The 17542-nt window shown below is 41.3% G+C and overlaps 1 protein-coding gene across 6 annotated transcripts in view; it reads left to right on the forward strand.

Annotated features, from left to right (window-relative positions):
* Positions 1–17542, forward strand: part of Cdkal1 (CDKAL1 threonylcarbamoyladenosine tRNA methylthiotransferase) — a 596174-nt gene that overhangs the window by 201319 nt on the left and 377313 nt on the right. For all 6 annotated transcript variants that reach the window (XM_027948318.3, XM_027948315.2, XM_027948319.2 and 3 more), the window contains one exon: positions 745–793. In XM_027948318.3, coding sequence (XP_027804119.2) covers positions 745–793 — 49 coding nt within the window. The remainder of the gene's footprint in view (positions 1–744; positions 794–17542) is intronic.

Genomic DNA, 17542 nt, shown 5'->3' on the forward strand with positions numbered 1-17542 from the left:
TGAAGACAATAATAATTTGAGCATCTTTAGAGAATCAGCCTTGACCTTTTCCTGATTCTTCCTCTAGCTTCTTGGATCATAATTTTACTTTGCCTTTTCTGTTTTCCTTCCGACCTCGAGCCATCCTTCTGCAGTCTGCTTGGTAGGCTTCTCCCGTTGTCACTCAAAAGTCACTTGGGTTCCTTTGGTCTGATTTTATTATCTTTGTCCTGTGTTTCTTTGGCACCCTGGGAGGGCTCCTCGAGTCACGGGCACATGGATCAGGAGCCTGTTGTTCAACCTTGTATTTCATGGACTTGAATGCCTGGAAAAATTCTTAGGGTTTTAACAATTAAAACAAGAAAGCACAGCATTTGGGATAGCACTCCTTAGTATTAGCATGTCCTTTTGGGTAGATTGTCGTTACATCCTTTTTGCTTAAAGCTCTGTGGGAGGAGACATTTTTTAATTAAACTTAAATTTATATCTCCGGTTACATTGAGACATAAATAGTCTATCCAGGCAGTTTGTTTGAATGCAGTACGCTTATTTTTTCAATTATCATTGGGGGAGAGGATGGTGATAATTTCATACTTCATTATTACACAAAACATTAGTATAGAATTTTTAAATAATCTCTCCAAATGTGTTAATTAAAGAAAACCAACATTGATGTGCTTAGGAAATACACATCGACTCAGGCAGAAGCGTTGAGTACGTTTTTCTTCTCCATTACCATTGCTGTCTGTCTGTTTTTTCTTCTAGGTTCAACAGATAGATCGCGTGGTGGAAGTTGTGGAGGAAACAATTAAAGGTAATTGTTGAAAGTGTGATAAGCAGGCACATGTATTTTCTGAACCATGTTATAAAAACACTTCTCTGTTCACACTTATGGGCCATCTTTATAAAAGTTATTTTACATCTAAAATCATTCAGTTTTGTCCTTGACTTCATGCATTGACCAGGAAGTGTATGTTTGATTGCCGTACAAATGAGTCAATGAAGTAGGCTCTAGTCAATTTTTTTTAAATTTTATTTTTCTATATAATGGATTTAGTTTTGAATCTTAGAAGACAGAATTTAAACAGTTTTAAAATAGGGAAATGTTTTTATTCACATCAGATAATTACAGTTTCTCATTTTAAGAGTACTCTTTTATAGACTTTCAGGTATAAATTTGGTAGTGGCACTAGAAAATAGAATTGTGCTTTGATTATTTCATTAGCCAGTGCTCACTGAAGCATGTCCTGTGTCCAATGTCTTCCATATGTCTTTGTGCATTAATTTCGAACTTTTGTTTATCTGGGATTGACGATTATAGACTGAGAATGATACTTACCTTAGTCATCTTTTGAAATTCCAAAATAATATGAACTATCAGAATTAAAAATTTATAGTAGTGATTACTTTGAATTTTCAAAATTATACATTGGAGAAGGTATTGCAGAACCCTCCCCACCCCCTGACCCCGCATGCATGTGTGCACGCACCTTCCTCCTTTTTTTTTTTTTTTTTGGTTGGTTGTTGTTGTTTTGAGGTGCTGGGGATGGAAACCTAGTCTTTTCTTATGCTGAGCTATCACTTCACTGCTGAACTCCAGTCCCATGACTATCTACAGAGTAGCATCGTCTGTGCGCTGTTGTAATATTTACGACAGTACCGTAAAGTAAAATGGGTTTAAATATTTTGCTCATTTTTGCCGCTAAGTTGAGACACCGGGCCCATGACTAGTATGTGACAAAGATCCAGCCAGATCCCCTGGATCCTAAAGCCTGTACTTTGACATTACACTGTGATTTCCCTGCTGTCATCGAGAAGCACTGTTCTCAAGATTGTTGGATGAGCTGCTTCAGCAGTGCCTAAAGATGCTTGAGAGGTTGCTGCCTGATCAGGTCTTGAGCACCAGACACACATTGGCCTTTCAGTAACTTTTTGAAAGATAAATAATGGTAATGAAGATACCATAGGAGAAGGTTTAGGTGACCTTGGATATGCAGTGACTTTAGATACAACATTAAAGGTCTGACTCATGAGAGAAATGATTGAAAAGTTGGACATCATTAAAGTCAAAAACTGCAGCTCTACAGAAGACTGCCAAGAAAATGAGAAACCACAGTATAGGAGGAAATATTTGTAAAAAGTACATCTGATAAAGGGTTTGTATCCAAAGTAAGTGAAGAACTCTTGAAATTGGACAGTAAGAAAATGTGCAACACAATTAAAAAATGGACAAAAACCTAGCAGACACTTTGGCAAAGAAAATATACACCTGGCAGTTAAGCATTTAAAAAAGATGCTCAACATCATGTGTCATTAGCGAATTTCAAGTTAAAGCAACAAGACTACGTTGTTGCTCATACCTAGTAAAATGGCCACAGTCCAAAACATTGACAGTACCAAATGCTAGCGCATTGTGGAGGAACGGAACTCTTCTGATGGGCAAACAAAATGGTGCAGCCACTCTGGTAGACAGTTCGGCTGTTTCTTAACAAAAACTGTTCTTCAGCAATTATGCTCCTTGATATTTACCTAAGTCAGTCTGAAGCTAATGTGTGCCTGCACATGTTTATAAGGGCTTAATTCACAATTGCTAAAACTTAGAAGCAACAAAGGTGTCCTTCCATAAGTAAATGGATAAATAAACTGGGGTACTTCTAGACAATGGACTACTATTTAGCACTTAAATGCACTGCCAAGCCTTGAAAAGATAGAGGGTCCCTAAATGCATATTACCAATTAGAAGAAGCCAATCTGAAAAGGCTACACATTGTATATGATGTTCTACAAAAGGTGAACTGTGGCGTCAGAGTGTCAGTGGTTGTGGGTGGGGGTAGGGAGGAAGTGAATGGGCAGAGCACAGAAGATGCTCAGGACAGAGAGACTATTCTGTATAATACTCTAATGGTGGACACATGTCATTGTAAGCTTGTTCAAAGCCACAGAACGTACCCTAAGTGAACTCTATTGGCTCTGGATGGTAATGATGTCAGTATAGACTCTTTGTGATAAATGTACTAATCTAGTACAGCATATTGGTAGTGGGGAGGCAGTGGTTTATAGAAACTCCGTACTTCTGCTCAATTTTGCTGTGAACCAAAAATTGCTCCAAGAAATAGTATTTTAAAAAATTACCGATTGTCATCAACGTTCATAGAAGTTGCCCAGATGGCTTGCAGAGATGTAATTTCTGTGGAAATCATAGAAGGCCTTTTGTTCCCAGGCTGGGTTATCTAGGGATGATTTCTCACTGGTGAGTTTGGACTTGATTGGTTTTATTGGAGAGGCTGTGAGAGTCTGCAGGAATCCAGGAGTTGAAGATCAAGGTGATGGCAATACTCATTGGCCAGTTTGATTTGAGGATGGGAAAGCTGATGGATTAAGTGCTATTAGTGGGAAAAGACAGTTTTGGAAACGGGGGATTAATTTTGGGAGCTGCCCTTGGTTTGCAGTGAGCTATGAAGGAATCGGGTGACTTGTCTGGGATCTCCTAGTTGATGGAAAACAGGGCCTGGAGGTGAACTTCTGTTCTTTTGTCTCTCCTGGTTCTCCCTGGAGGCAGCTGCTTGTTGGTGAAATAATGTGGCCTTTGTAGCCATCAGCCAGTTGTTGGTTGTCAGATATTCTCCTGAGGCTGTTTTCTTACTTTACAAAGGAGAGTATTAGAAGGATGTGAATTTTGAGGAACCCAGAACACATTAGGGGCTCAGTTCTTGTTAGTGTTGACCTTGTACTGCCCACTTAATGCTTGGGTGGCTTGACAGACAAACTGGTCTAAGTCATCAGTGATGCTCCTTTGCATCTGACTTCGCAAGCTGCTGCCCTTGACCTGGGATTATTTCACTGTCCTGCATGTGTACCTTTGTGGAAGCCTGATACCTTCAAATTATTTTGGTCCTTTGCAGCATGATCCTACTAGCTTTCTACTCCATTCTTCCATTTCCATTTTTCCTGTATTAATGCCATTCATGTACCCTTAGCTGGATCCTTTGATCCATTTGATGTTTCTTACATAGAATTTTCAATTTGCTTTACATTTATCTTGGAGTTTGCAGCAGCAGTGGGCTGTTTACCCCTCCAGGTCTACCCCCACCTTGATCTTTGCTCATGGAGATGAACCTGCATGGGTTCCGTGGTCGGATCTCTGCCATCTGTCATTCCCTGTGTTTGGCCAGTAGGAGGTTGGAATTGTGATAGGAGTCTTGTCCCCATCTCTTGGCTCCCTCTTGTCTTGTTTCGGGTTGGCTGCTTCTCTTGCCCCAGAGCCATGGCTTTTGTTTGGTGACCCTCTGTATTGTTTCTTTGTTTGGGATCCTGGAGCTGTTCCTGTCTGTGCCTCTTCAGGCCTGGGGTGGAAACTGCCGCCTGTTCCCAGCCCCCAGTATTGCATTGTCTCTTACTGTTTTCTAACCTGCCCTAACTGTCTGGAGTTGTCCTCTATGAAATATTTGATTATGCAGAGAAGACATCTGGTTTGCTGCTACCATAATTGTTAAGGAGGTAGCCACGGAGAGACCAGGCTCTGCTGTGTTCAGAGCCTGCTCTCCATGTTTGGGCCCTGCTGGCTTCTTCCTTGAAGAGGGTTTGGATACATAGCTTCTGCCACAGATGGTTTGAGTTCTTATTGCTGCTTCTGTTACACCAAGTGATGTTTTAAAAATGTGTTAGTAAGATACGTCGATAAGGACTCAACTCTGTTGTCATGAACATAGTCATACAGAACTCGTTTTCATTTTTGTCTCTTTTGGTTGTATCCAAACAGAAAACTACTCTTGCCTTCCTGCATCCTGTTGCCCAGCAATCCTGGACAGTGGTGGGCTGTGTGCTTCCCGTGTTGATTGAGAGCTTTTGTGTCTTTGAAGCCATTTTCGTTTCCTGGGTTCATTTTGAACAACTCCTCATTGTTTCAAAGTGGGTCTGAAAATTTTATCTCCTGACAATTTTTGCTTTAGGTTTCGCCAGGTTATAATGAATCTGTGTAATTTTGATATTTTGAAAAGTTGCAGGACTGAATCTAAGGGAAGAAAGATACGCAACGTTGAAAGACTGCACATTCTTTTTTTTTTTTTTTTTTGGCTTATTTTTATGTGGTGCTGAGGATCGAACCCAGTGTCTCACGTGTACGAGGCAAGCGCTCTACTGCTGAGCCACCAACCCCAGCCCCTGCGCATCTTTCTTAAAAACATGTTCACGTTAGTCTTTTATGTGATCATTAAAAGCTTTTTTTTTGGTATGAAAGATCTGAAAGGAGTAATTATATGTGAAGTCCCTAAACAACACTAAAATCATTAAAAATATTCTCATCTTTGTAAAACTGTAGTCTAACTGGATAACCTAAAGCACATGATTGCAAGTCAGTGTGGCCTATTGAAATCAGAAAAATATTTGTTACTAAGTCATATTTTCTCTCCCGTCAACCCTGTTGAAAGAGATCCTATTGTTCTTAATATGTCTGCTGGTATTTCATTCAGCCTAATTCCAAATGCCTCAAGTGGCGGTAATGCAGGATTTTCCCAGTGTGGCCTAATCTTCAAGTGTAATTGATTTTCTGTTTTCTCTAACTTCTCAGTAATTGATGCCATCTTGGTTAGACTGACCTAAATGCCCGTGTTGCTTCACAGGCAGCTGTTTCTTAGGTAAGCCATTGCTGGTGATCGTCACCATCAGGCTTTGCGCTCGGCTTGTGGCATCTTTTCTGAGTGTAAGCTGCTGGTAAACAGGCTGTGTCAGGTGTGTGCAGGCAGAAGTGGATCACGAGTGGACTCCCCCCCATCCCCACCCCCATGATGCTCATCAACCCAATTAGTCCAGGGGGAATTTTTCTTCAGATGTCTTCTAGACTTAGGAAGTGGGACAGTATTTGACCCCCCCCCCCCAAAAAAAAAAAAAAAAAAAAAAAAAACCATGTGCTTTTTCACTAGAATACCATTATTTTTGGTACATGCTTTGAAAATATGCTTTCATGCATCCTGTTACGTGTAATCGCACACACCCTGAACGCTAGAAAAAGGTGTGCATTGGTTTCGCCAGTTAGGAATCAGAGGTAGTCTCACTGGTGTGAGTGAATAGGTGATGACTTTCCCCTTCTAGTAACTAAAGGAACAGGGATTCCTGTCGCTTTTTCCCAGTGAACCTGTTTGTTTTTAATTCATGCAAGGTGTTCATTTGTGGTTGGTTTGGTGCCCAGGCATTTTTTCACCTTCTTAAATGCAGTCCGTTCATCTCCTTGGCTATTGCTCCTTTCTGTTATCTCTTTTGTAGTTGTCTTCTACACATATACATGTGTTCTTTCTAGAACGAACTTCTTTGTATTCATTGCATTCTTTCTAGAATGAACTTCTTTGTATTATCTCCTTGGTTACAGTTTTTCAAGTCGTAATATTTTTCAAAATAAGAGGAGATAAATTTCATTTTGGTCCCCTGGAGCAAAATTCTGCCAAGGACTTCATTCGGTTTTTCACGTTGCCTTATTCTGTGCCTTGGTTTCACATCGTGGCTGGGAAGGCGTCTCTGTTAGAGGAACCACTGTGTGATGGCTCGTCTATATATTTTGACTTTATGACCTCTTTAGCCAACGGGTTAGTCTTACTTCCAGCCACACACATACTCACCAGCATGGGTATTATTTATCAGCTCTCGTGTGTGTGTAATTAACGTGTTGGAAAAAGTCTTCCTTAGGCAGTGTAAATGGTCGTATTTACCTTTTTCTTAGTACAAGTGGCTAATTAACTTTGTCTAATGTTTTTCAACCTTTAAACCATTTTAGCAAATAAATGTGTACATTTGTCTCCCGGGTGATTCTGCTGCTTCATGACAGCTTCAGAATTGTTTTACATTTTTCTTCTTTGTCTTACATTTAATTAATGTGCGGCTTTATTGTGTTCCCCACTCACATTTTCTTTTCCCACTCGGATGCATTTTCTCTCGTTTGAAACTATCTTGCTTCAGTGATAGAATTTATAAGATGATTTGGGTGTTTCATTAGCTTCTCTTTGGTGCACAGTGTGGAATAGACTCGGGGGATTGCCTTATGGCAGATAACACGCTGTTACGATGCATTACTGGATTGGGTTGTTGAAGACAAAGGACATTCAGACCAAGGCTCCTGGGCTTTCCCGAACCAATCCTTTTGTTAGTAGTTCTTCTATCGATCTGGTCAAGTAGCCCATAATGCCTTGTTTAAATGCCGACGAGGACCTCCCTAACATTAAATTGTGTTTACATGCTTAAACTTGTGAATCTGGTAGTGTCTTGGAAGATTGCATAAAGATGAGACTACTTAAAAAATGTATTATTAGTTTCTAGAATTTTGTGCAAACTGTTACTGTAAACCAGTTTATATTTAACAGCTTTATGTCTGTAGGTTAATCATTTTCATTTCAGGTGTTCAGTATACTCAGATATGCCAATTTGACTTCTAAGGTTCTCACTCATTAATTTTTACTACAAAATAAATGACATAAAACCTCATTTCCAAAATTTGTGTTATATCTAATTTTATCCTATGTACTCTAATGGGAGTTGTATTATTAGAAACATACACATACACAAACACACATACACCCTCCCCCCAGTAAATCAGTTTACTTGTGTTTTGAAACTCCCACAGAAAACATGTTCACTTACGTACGTGTGTGTGTGTGTGTGTTTAACTTTTTGTTCTGGGGATTGAACCCAGGGCCTGTGCATGCTGCCACTGAGCTACATCCTCGGCCTAATAAATATATTTGTAAGAATTTTAGTATAATTCTTAAAATGAGAAATTTAAGCCAAATCACAGTTATGTACACCTATAGTTCCAGCAAATCTAGAGGCTGAGGCATGAGGATTGTGAAGTTCGAGGCTAGTCTCAGCAACTTAGACCCTGTCTTAAAATAAAAAATAAAAAGGGCTGGGGGTGTAGCTTAGAGGCCTAGGATTTAATTCCCAGAACTGAAAAAAAAAAAAAAATACATGCTTAAAGAAATCGAGATTTTTTTCATATCTTTTTAAAATGAATTTCTACTCTTCATATGTGTTATTAAGCACCTGAAGAGGTTATGTTTTTCATTTACAGAATCTCCTATTTTCAGTTAGTAAAATGTAATCATAATAGATGAGATTATGAACTTAGGAAAAAATGCTAGCAAGCTTAATTGCAGTTTTCAAACGGGCTGAAATAATAGGTGCACTGTGGTGTTTTCTGTTTTGACCATTTTAAACAGTAAGTTAAATTGATAGTTCTCCTTTAGTACTTTATGTCTGAGTGCTCCAAAAACAAATGGAAACCAGGTCCTCAGTATCTGAAATTTTGGTAGGAAGATAAATATACAAAAAAAGTTATAATTTATAAGATGACTTGGATGTTTCACTAACTTCTATTTGGTGCACAGTGTGGAATAGACTCAGCCATGATTTTATTGTCAGGGAAATAACTTATTTCACAACCAAGTGGATATAAAACTTTTCAGCTTAGAGTAATTTTACAGTTTAGATGTGGCTTTATAGTAAATTTAAATTCAATTTTCTCTCTAAATAATTTATACTATTAGAGTAATCACTTGTGGGATGGACCTTTATTAGAAAAACCTAGTGCTGAAGTATTATTGGCACATGTTGACTCTGACATTTCATTTGTAATATTTGGCTGATTTACACGTTTTCTTCATCCTGTAACACACTAAAAGCATTTTACAGGTATGTTACAATCACTTCTGAGACCAAGAGTTAAAAACCAGTTTCACGTACTTACTAGTTTGAGGGGGGCAAACTCATTTGCAGAATTTGTAGTTAAGGTATCAACTGTGAATGGATCTTAGGTAGAAGTTTATGGATTTTAGGTAGAAATTTATCTCAGTGCCACCATTTTGTAATAAAGTATACATTTTATTGAGTAATAAAGGCATAGTAATTGAAATGTCTTTATAAAAAATGGCCTTGAACACATTAAATCTTTATTGTAATTCCAAAAATGCAGGTGCACAGTTTCTTAAAGCCACTCTGAAAAGTCAGCTGGCGTGACAGACCAGGGTCCTAGACTGAGCCTGCAAAGAGCTGTGTTGACACACTTGTGTCTGCCACCGACAGGGTCATTGCCAGCAACCCACACAGCCTCATTTGCTCTCGGTTTCCTGGGTGGTAAATTGTATGTCATGGAAGGTCCCTTTACTCTGAAGTTCTTGAAGTGTGAGTCTGTAATGGAAGATTGAGTTCAGAGTTTGTCATTGGAAATGAGATGCTGACATTTTGGACAGTGATCTCTAGCAAAAGGGATTAGGATGTGACTAGAGTTTGTCCCACTTCCCAGTCTTTATTTGCCACATTTTACTTCTTCTGTTCCTTCCTGTTTACAAAATGAAGCTGTGGCGGGCATTCTGTACATTTTCTGTGGGCTAGCTCTGCATTGAGCTGGTGTCGGGTGGAGCCCGGCTCTTGGATTCTTTTGCCTTCTCTGGGCTCAGTTGCCCTGGGATTCTGCACAGCAGGACGCTGTGAACTGCTTAGTGTTGCTCAGGAACTTCCAGGGCAACTTTGATTTCCATCCAGGGCCACATTTATTTTTAGGACTTTGAGATTTATTTTGGGTGACATTTTTAAGGAAAAAGGTACTTTGAGAAGATAAAAACAGAATCATCACCTGGGTGGCCATGGTGGTGCATACCTGCTATCCCAGTGGCCTGGGAGGCTGGGGCAGGAGGATTCCAAGTTCAAAGCTAGCCTCAGCAACTTTGCAAGACCCTGTCTCAAATATAAAATATAAAATGGGCTGGGGATGCGACTCAGTGGATAACCACCCTGGGTTCAATCCCTGGTACTTCCCCAACCAAATACCTATTACCTGGAGCAGTGATTCTCGTGGGTGGTTGCTGGTCCCCTGGCCAGAGAGGGAGGACTAGTTGATCAGAACCTGGAGAAACTGTGGTTGGTGAGTCTTTCCTGTGGCCCTCCACCTAGACTCCTGGCCATGTGAGCCACTCTTACATCTGGGTATTGTTGACTTCACTTAGGTGTGCAAGGTGGAATAGCCATGGTCCCTCACCTTGCCCTGGAGTGCACACACCCAGCTTACCCAGGATCCTGTGCCACCTCAGCCTCCTTCTGTCCTGTCCATGAAAGCACATCACAGAGCAGTGGAGCCATTTCATGGGAGTGAAATGGCTTTTTTACATATCCAGTCTTTTATATATATCTAATAATTATTCACAAATATGATTTGTATTGTTATCAATACAATTATTTGTGACCCATTTCTTAGCCCCCCAAACTTTTAAAAGATATGGGATTTGACTTTAACTTACAGTGTTTAAATGTTTTAAAGGCCTACTTGCCTTGCTTTAAGCAATATCATTAGGGGCTGGGTGTGGCGGCACACACCTGTAAGCCCAGGGATTCAGGAGGCTGAGGCAGGAGGAGCTCAAGTTCAATGCCAGCCTCAAAATAAAAAAGTAAAAAGTCTGGGGATGTGGCTAAGTGGTAAAGTGCCCCTGGGTTCAATCCCCCAGCACCACCCACCTCCCCACTGCTCCCACCAAGACATTGTCAGTCTCCCTGGGAGCCCAGTGGCAGTCATTACAGTGGCTGCTATAACTAACTTCCATTTACTCCTCTGGCTAACCCTCCATGTGCTCTCGCCCTCCATCTGTACACCGAAGCTCGCTCGGCCTTACTGGCTGTGCAGCCAGGCCTTGGCTTAAGGTGAGGGGAACCTCGTCCTCTGGTTCCAAAGCCCATGTGCCTTCTCGTCTGTGAAGCTGCTTATCCTGAACAGAGGGAAGGGAGACGGGAGGCCCCTCCACTGTAATACCCTTCCTCGCACATGTCGTCTAGGATGCTGCTTTCTCGTTCTCTCCAAATCCTCCCGAGCATTTGCCTGGTCACACATCTCATTTTCTCTCTGATCTCTTTCTCCCTCTTCGGGTTTTTCTTGCCATCTAATTTTGTACCAGTGTGAAAACATTTTTTGGTAGGAAAGAAACCCCTTTTCCCCACACAACTTTATTTATAAAGATTTTTTTCTTTAAAAGTCTGGAGTAGAATATTTGAGCCTTCTCTTGCTGTAAGGTGCTTAAGTTGGGAAATGAGTGGGTAAAAAGTATTTTTACTGTAGTCAGCAATAAAAAAAATGGTTTAACTAATAAAAAGTTAATGAGATTCTACAGAGGAAATTATTTTGTCTATGTGTGTTTTTAAGGGTAATTTTTGAAGTTTTTATGTAAAACACATAGGTTTTTATTGTCAAATGGTTAGGTCAAGAAAACCGTTGCACATTTTTTAAGAGAATGGCTTATTTTAAAATTCTTGTTAGGCATTTAAGCCAGGTAAGTATTACAGCTCTAACCAGAAGTATTTTAATACAGGTAGTTTTTAAGTCTTTAACAGTTCATATTCATCAGTTGTCAATTCTTAAAATTTTAAAAAATTTAAAACAATATTTGATTCATCTTTTGACCAGACCTCAGAATCTTGAGCCCATGTAATTTTTGTAAATTATTTTGTAAATAAAAATATTTGGAATATTTTTATTTTCAAAGGTGTGCCTTTTCTCTGTGCAGCTTCCTGGCATGAAGAAGCTGCACAGAGAAAGGCAGTCTGGCTTTAGTGAAAGGCCCTGAATTCGATGGGTTTTGAAGAAGTGGAAAATGGGCAACAACAGGAATTCTGGCAGACACTCTGTGAAGTACACACAGTCCTGTATAAAAATGGTGTCCTGTCACCTCTCCTGGAAGCTTTGCTGATTTTATTCCTGTGAGAGTCCATGGCTCCCTCCTGTGTCCCGCTCTACCTGGAATCCTTGATCAGATCTTCTGTCATTTACCAATTGATTTTCCTGGAGATCTGAAGTTCCCTGAGGGCAGAAGTCGGTGTGGTAGCTCAGGACAGAATGTTTTTAGGGGAGCCATGGGGGTTTGTATTTTGGCTGTCTGTATTTTGCATTTAACTTCTGAAGAATTTCTAAGTACCACTTAAGCTCATGTGTAGGATCATGAAGCTTTGGCTTCAGTTATATGTACTCATTAATATATTGCAATATAAAATTCGCATCGTCTTTGTTTTTCTTGCATTTCTAAACTTTGCTTTCACCATTTCTGTAGCAGGGCCTCTCTTCCCCTGGGGTGCAGGAATGAGACCGGCTTGAAGGCCCCGGGAGCTCCTTCCCCCTCCTTCTGCTCCTGTGTGTCCTGCCCACAGTACAGTGGGCAGCTCTTGGTGGTGATGTGTCAGCTGTGGATCGGATCAGGACTGAAAGGCCATGGGAGACTCAGGCCCATCTTAAGATGCGTGGATGGGACGGCTCCCCAGCTTCCTCTCCTTCCTGTCTCACACCTGGGGCTGGCTAGACTGGAACAGTAACAGGAGGGGGCTTGACATTTTCATGTGTGGCTGACAGTGGGAATCTGAGCTTCTGTTTGGAAGGTCAGCACGACTTGCAGGCTCCGGGTTTCTTGTCTTTTGCGGTTCTCATTTTCAGAAGGCTCGAATGCCACCTTTTGTGTGGTCGGTTGCTGCTTTTCTCCTTTGGTGTGGTAACTAGGGGAGTGTAGGTTTGAGCATGAGCAGTGCTGCTGCCCTTTATTGCTGTGTGGCTGCTTTAGGTACCGACAAGAGGCATTCATAGTTTTGTGTTGTAGGCACTGAAGTTTCGGAGCTGTTGAACAAATTTGGGATTGAGGCCAGTCTCTTGTAGTAAGGCAGAGTGATCGAGGAGCTCCGTGAAGGTTCAGTACTAATGCTGAGTTGCTGATGGGAGTCCTTTGGCTTGTGACTATGTCGATGCACATTTGGTTTAGATTCCGAGAAGTAAGTTGGTACTGCAGAAACCTCCCTGTCATAAAGGGTACATCTGCTTATACAAAATACAATAGAGACATAAAGTTAACTGCTCATTGTAATTTGCCTCTGGAAGGCATCCTCGTTAGTCTGAGGGCATTTGCTTATGTGATTGTTTATCATATGACTTTTGTTTACAAATAACTTATACCAGCTGTAACAAGCCAATGGAAGAAAAAATGCTTAAGAACCTTCCATTCCAACAAATGCTTTCCTCTTTCCATGTCCTTGTTCATAGGCAGATTTCACATTATTGGTATCAGTGTGGGTGCTTTTTTATGTGCAGTAGGAGTTTGGTTACTGATCCTCATGTTTCTAGAGGTATAAACTGTACTGTGACCTTACCTTGCCCTCCTCCCAGCCCACCTGCCTGCAGGTGAGCTGTTGGGTTCATTGTCCTCAGCCTGGCTCTGGAGACAGCAGAGATGATGTGAGTCCCATTGTGAGTGGCCTCTCTTCGCTTGCATTGATTTGCACTTGGACTTTTGTCTCTTTGGACAGTTTATTTTTATTGTTCTTTTCTCATTTTAAAATCTTTTTCTAGGTGCTGTTGTAGCTAACGTTTAAAGCTTTTCTACTGGCTGAAGGAGAAGCTGTCTAATCTTAATAGCTAAGAATTGGGGCTTGAATCGGGAAGATGTTTTTGAATCAATTCTGACGTCAATATGTGTGAAGTTTTGAAACCCAGACCTGTGACAAACCTGCTGCTTCCATTCAGCCCAACTTTTTGTTTCATTTTTCTTCTTTAAAGATGTTAAATACTTCAAGGGAGGTTTTCACTTTTGCATGGAATCAGAAAATGTTTTCTTCCCCCAAGAAGTACTGGAAGTGAGGACCTCTATTGAATGGAGTAGTTGGAGAACAACTTTTGCTTTTCTTTGAAATTGGAAAGAGATGTCCAGTGACAATGCTGAATGTTTGGTTAAAAATACAGATTAAATTGATCACTCTCATCTGGTAATGTCAAATGGTAGTCCAGTTGACCAAATTTACATGAGAGTGGATGTCGTCAGTGTGTTAATTACTCTTTTCGCCTGAATTTTCTGCCAGTCTACTCCTGCCCTCTGCCCCCAGCATCGTGTTGGGTTGCTTTACTGGGACGTTTTCCAACAGGCTGACCCAGAGCTTAGAGTTCAGCTGGGTCTTCTGGGTATGTACCCTACAGGGCGGAATCTGTGCAGTGAGTGCCGTTGGCAAGAGACCAAGATGGCCTGGCAGGAGCGCTTTCTGGTGGTGAGGTGGGTGGTCACATGAAGGGAGCAGTGAATGGCCTTCACAATTAGGCAGATTGAACAAAGTCCTGGAGGAGAGGCTGGCCATTTTAGAGATCCTTGAGGAAGGGAAAAAAAGTAAATGGGGAAAAATTGGTAGGATCCCATACTGCCAGAGGAGAAGGCTGGTGTTTCTATGCCCAGTAGTGCGGCCTGGGGCCAATCTCCACCACCCCCTGGAGCTTGGGGGATCCAGAGCAGTGAGTGTGTGTGCAGAGGCCATCACGCAGTCAGTAAGCACAAGGGTCGTGGTTAAGCATATTTCTGACCTTTAGCTGGTGCACGCATGCTCCAGGCCCGGCTCTCTGGCTTCCTGGGTGACAGCAGGCTGCTCCCCGGTGCACATGGGGTGGGTTCCCTCTGCACTAACAATGTGCAGTGCGGCCGGCTCTGTGGGGTTCAGGAAGGATCTCTGCTCTCAGAGGTTTACGGACAACATCAAACCTCGATTCAACTGGCACATGGCGATGACTGCAAGTAACACCCAGTGCCTGGGTACACTTCATGTAGGGTTCTCAGCATTATGAGTTCAGGAATGTGGACACAACAGGGAATTATAGGAACAACTAGAGTTTTGGTACAGAGATTTTCAGTAAATGATAATTTCAGTTGATAAAATGCTTCAGTGACATTCTTTGGTGGATTAGGTCAGATGTACAAATCAGCATGGAATCGGGGCTTTGTATCCGATTTATAAATACCTGCTGAAGGCTTTTGAGGTTTAAAATAAACTTAGTTTCATCAGAGTTGGGTTTTATGTGATGCAAGTTACAAATTAGGTGTTTATTAAACTTGGTTTTTAAAAGCACTGAACTACCATTATTTAGATGAGAAGAGACATGAATTTACGTTTAAAATGGATGAGATAAAAGATCTCAAAGATGCAGCGTCAGAGCGTTTCCATCTGTGTACCAGCAGCCATGGTGCTCATCCTGCTATTGGAATTGAGTGTCTCCATTTCTGTCACTTCCACCTCCTCCTGTTCTCAGTGTCAGTTTGTCACACTGAACACCCTTCCTCCCTCTCTTCCCACTAGCACTTCCTCCTCCAGGTTCTCCTCGTGTGGAATGGAAATGATGTCAAGGGATATTTCACTCTTTATTTCCTGTCCCTTTCCTCAGCCAGAGGGGTGGTGACATTCACAACAGTCGGTGCTTGCTGAGCTGCCATCCTTTCTCCATCTCAGCTCTGGGCCTCGCTGGCTACGAGAAGGGGTCAGACAGGGGGGTGTGGGTGTCTGGCGGTAATAACGTGAGGTGCTTCGCGTGTCTGTTTTGAGATCCGTTTGCTCCCACACTCCTTTTTACCCGCATTCTGAATCCCTCGTGTGCTTCTCTGGCCCTGAGCCCTTGTTTCTTCTCCTTCTCTTCCTAAAGAGATGCATGCTTTAAGACATTGCTTCAGTTTTATTCCTCATCTGTCAAGGTGGTTTGTTTAGGTGGCTCCAGGATTGATAGCTTGCACATGGCTTAGATGATGTTCACAATATGTTCTTCTGTGGTTTCTGGTTTTAAGGAATTAAATTGAACCAGGAATTTCATATGAAATAGGATTTCTGAAAGAGGTGGGAGATCACAGAAGTTTTGTTTCATTATTCCATTTTTTTAAAAAAATGATTGTTATATGGATGAAATTCCTTCCTTTTGTCTTTGGCCAGATATGACAAGCAACTTTTATATGATTTCCTACTTTGTCTTTAGGGTACTGTATTTTTCAATTTAAAAGGAAAAAAAAAAAAAAGCCTGAGACTCATTGTTAGGTCTGCTGCTCTCTAATGAATCATTGGATTGGAAAATAACTCATTATATCATCAGGCAGAGATATGTTCCTTTATTTGCATGTAGATAGTGAAGATGAATAATTTATCAAATGTTATTAGTGCAGGCTGTATATTACTGGAGTCTCAGCAGGAATATAATGAAATTTGTCTCATCCTACTATGAACATAACATGCCTTTGCACAGCCATGACCGCACCTTGGGCATCTCTCAGAAAATTGTGGTATAGCCATGCCAGTCTTGTTCACCTGCTCAACCGCTGGACTTTTGATTGAAGAGTTCAACTTTTCTTGAAAATCTCTGGAATTTGGTTTGCCAAACACTTGCTTGACTCTAGCTGTGTTCTTGTGTCAAAGTAAAACTTTCCAGAATGAGTGGATTCCTTAATGTTTCTTATTAAAGTGATTAGTGCAAAAAGGCTGTGACTGATGGTTTTATTACTTCTGGTTGTGAGAAGCTGTCTGTTCAGGAGATGTTTAAGCAATCTGTCTTTCTGAAATGAGGGGTGATGAGACGTGTATATAATTGCTTAGAATCTTATGTCTGCACTAATTATGCATCTGCAGTTATTTTAAATGATTGCCTTATAAAGGTTGCCTTTGATTTGCCTTTGGCATGATTGCATTGGGAGCTCAACAAATTACCCCCCCAAAGTCACAATAAAGGTACAAATGGTCAAAAGCAAATTATGCCTTATTTTGGAACTTGACTAAAAGCATTCAACAAATTGAGAAATTTATTCATGATGACAACTGAAGTCTCTTTAAAAACAGTGTAAGTCCTGTTTTCTCTTCTCAGCTGATGGACAAGTTCGTTCAACCAGGGGGTAGCGGGCTGTGAAAGTGAGGAGCTTTATTGCTGCTACTGAGATGGCTCAGTTGATTTGGGGAATTGTCAGTTATGGTGGAGATTTTGGTGGCAAGTAATAGGGAAGGTCTGCAGCTCTACTGGACCTAGAGTCCTGGCATTTGATATACAAAGCATGGACAGGCGAACTAGCCTGGATTTAACAGGGAATTCTTGTAGGTGAAACAGTGATAGGAAGTTTGAGAAGCTCTCCACGTACTTTCAGTTGACTGGAGCGTCTACATGAACAGAGCAGAAACTGGAGTGAGCCCAAGCTACCCACCCTTGTCTGCCTGATGGAGCCCGCCTGCACATCCACAGGACCCCAGAGAGGACCCAAGGGTGCCCAGGAGAAAAGACAAGGTGGGGCCAACTGGAAAATGGCCCTAACGTGAAATGCCCCCACTGGGTCACTCAGAGCCATTGGTAGAGAGTAGTTATCTGCCTTGCTCAAAGTGTTTAAGAACGTGTGTGATCAGTCTTTGACTTCACAAAACACTGTCAGTACATTCTCGAAAAACATTAAACATTAAACGGGGATATCAGCAACCATTCATTGTGGAGAGAGAGAGCTTCGTAGATTTAGTCTCCACGAATCAACTATCCTTGGGGGGCGATGTGAGTTTTGACTTGCTATGATATGTAATCTAAGAGGTCAAGTCTTCAGACTTCATTTAAAGAAATCGATTGTAACCATGTTCCTGATGAAGAATAGTCCATCCTTTTTCCTCAGTGACCAACAGTGTTGGATTTAGAAGACAAGGATTCCAGAGAGTAAGGGAAAGCATAGTGGAAAAATGCAAGGAAAGGATTGTGATAGTGACTTGAAAATAGAAATTATGAAGAGGAACATGTGGAGAATCT

Source organism: Marmota flaviventris, chromosome 6 (assembly GCF_047511675.1).
Source record: "Marmota flaviventris isolate mMarFla1 chromosome 6, mMarFla1.hap1, whole genome shotgun sequence".
Classification (NCBI taxonomy): Eukaryota; Metazoa; Chordata; class Mammalia; order Rodentia; family Sciuridae; genus Marmota; species Marmota flaviventris.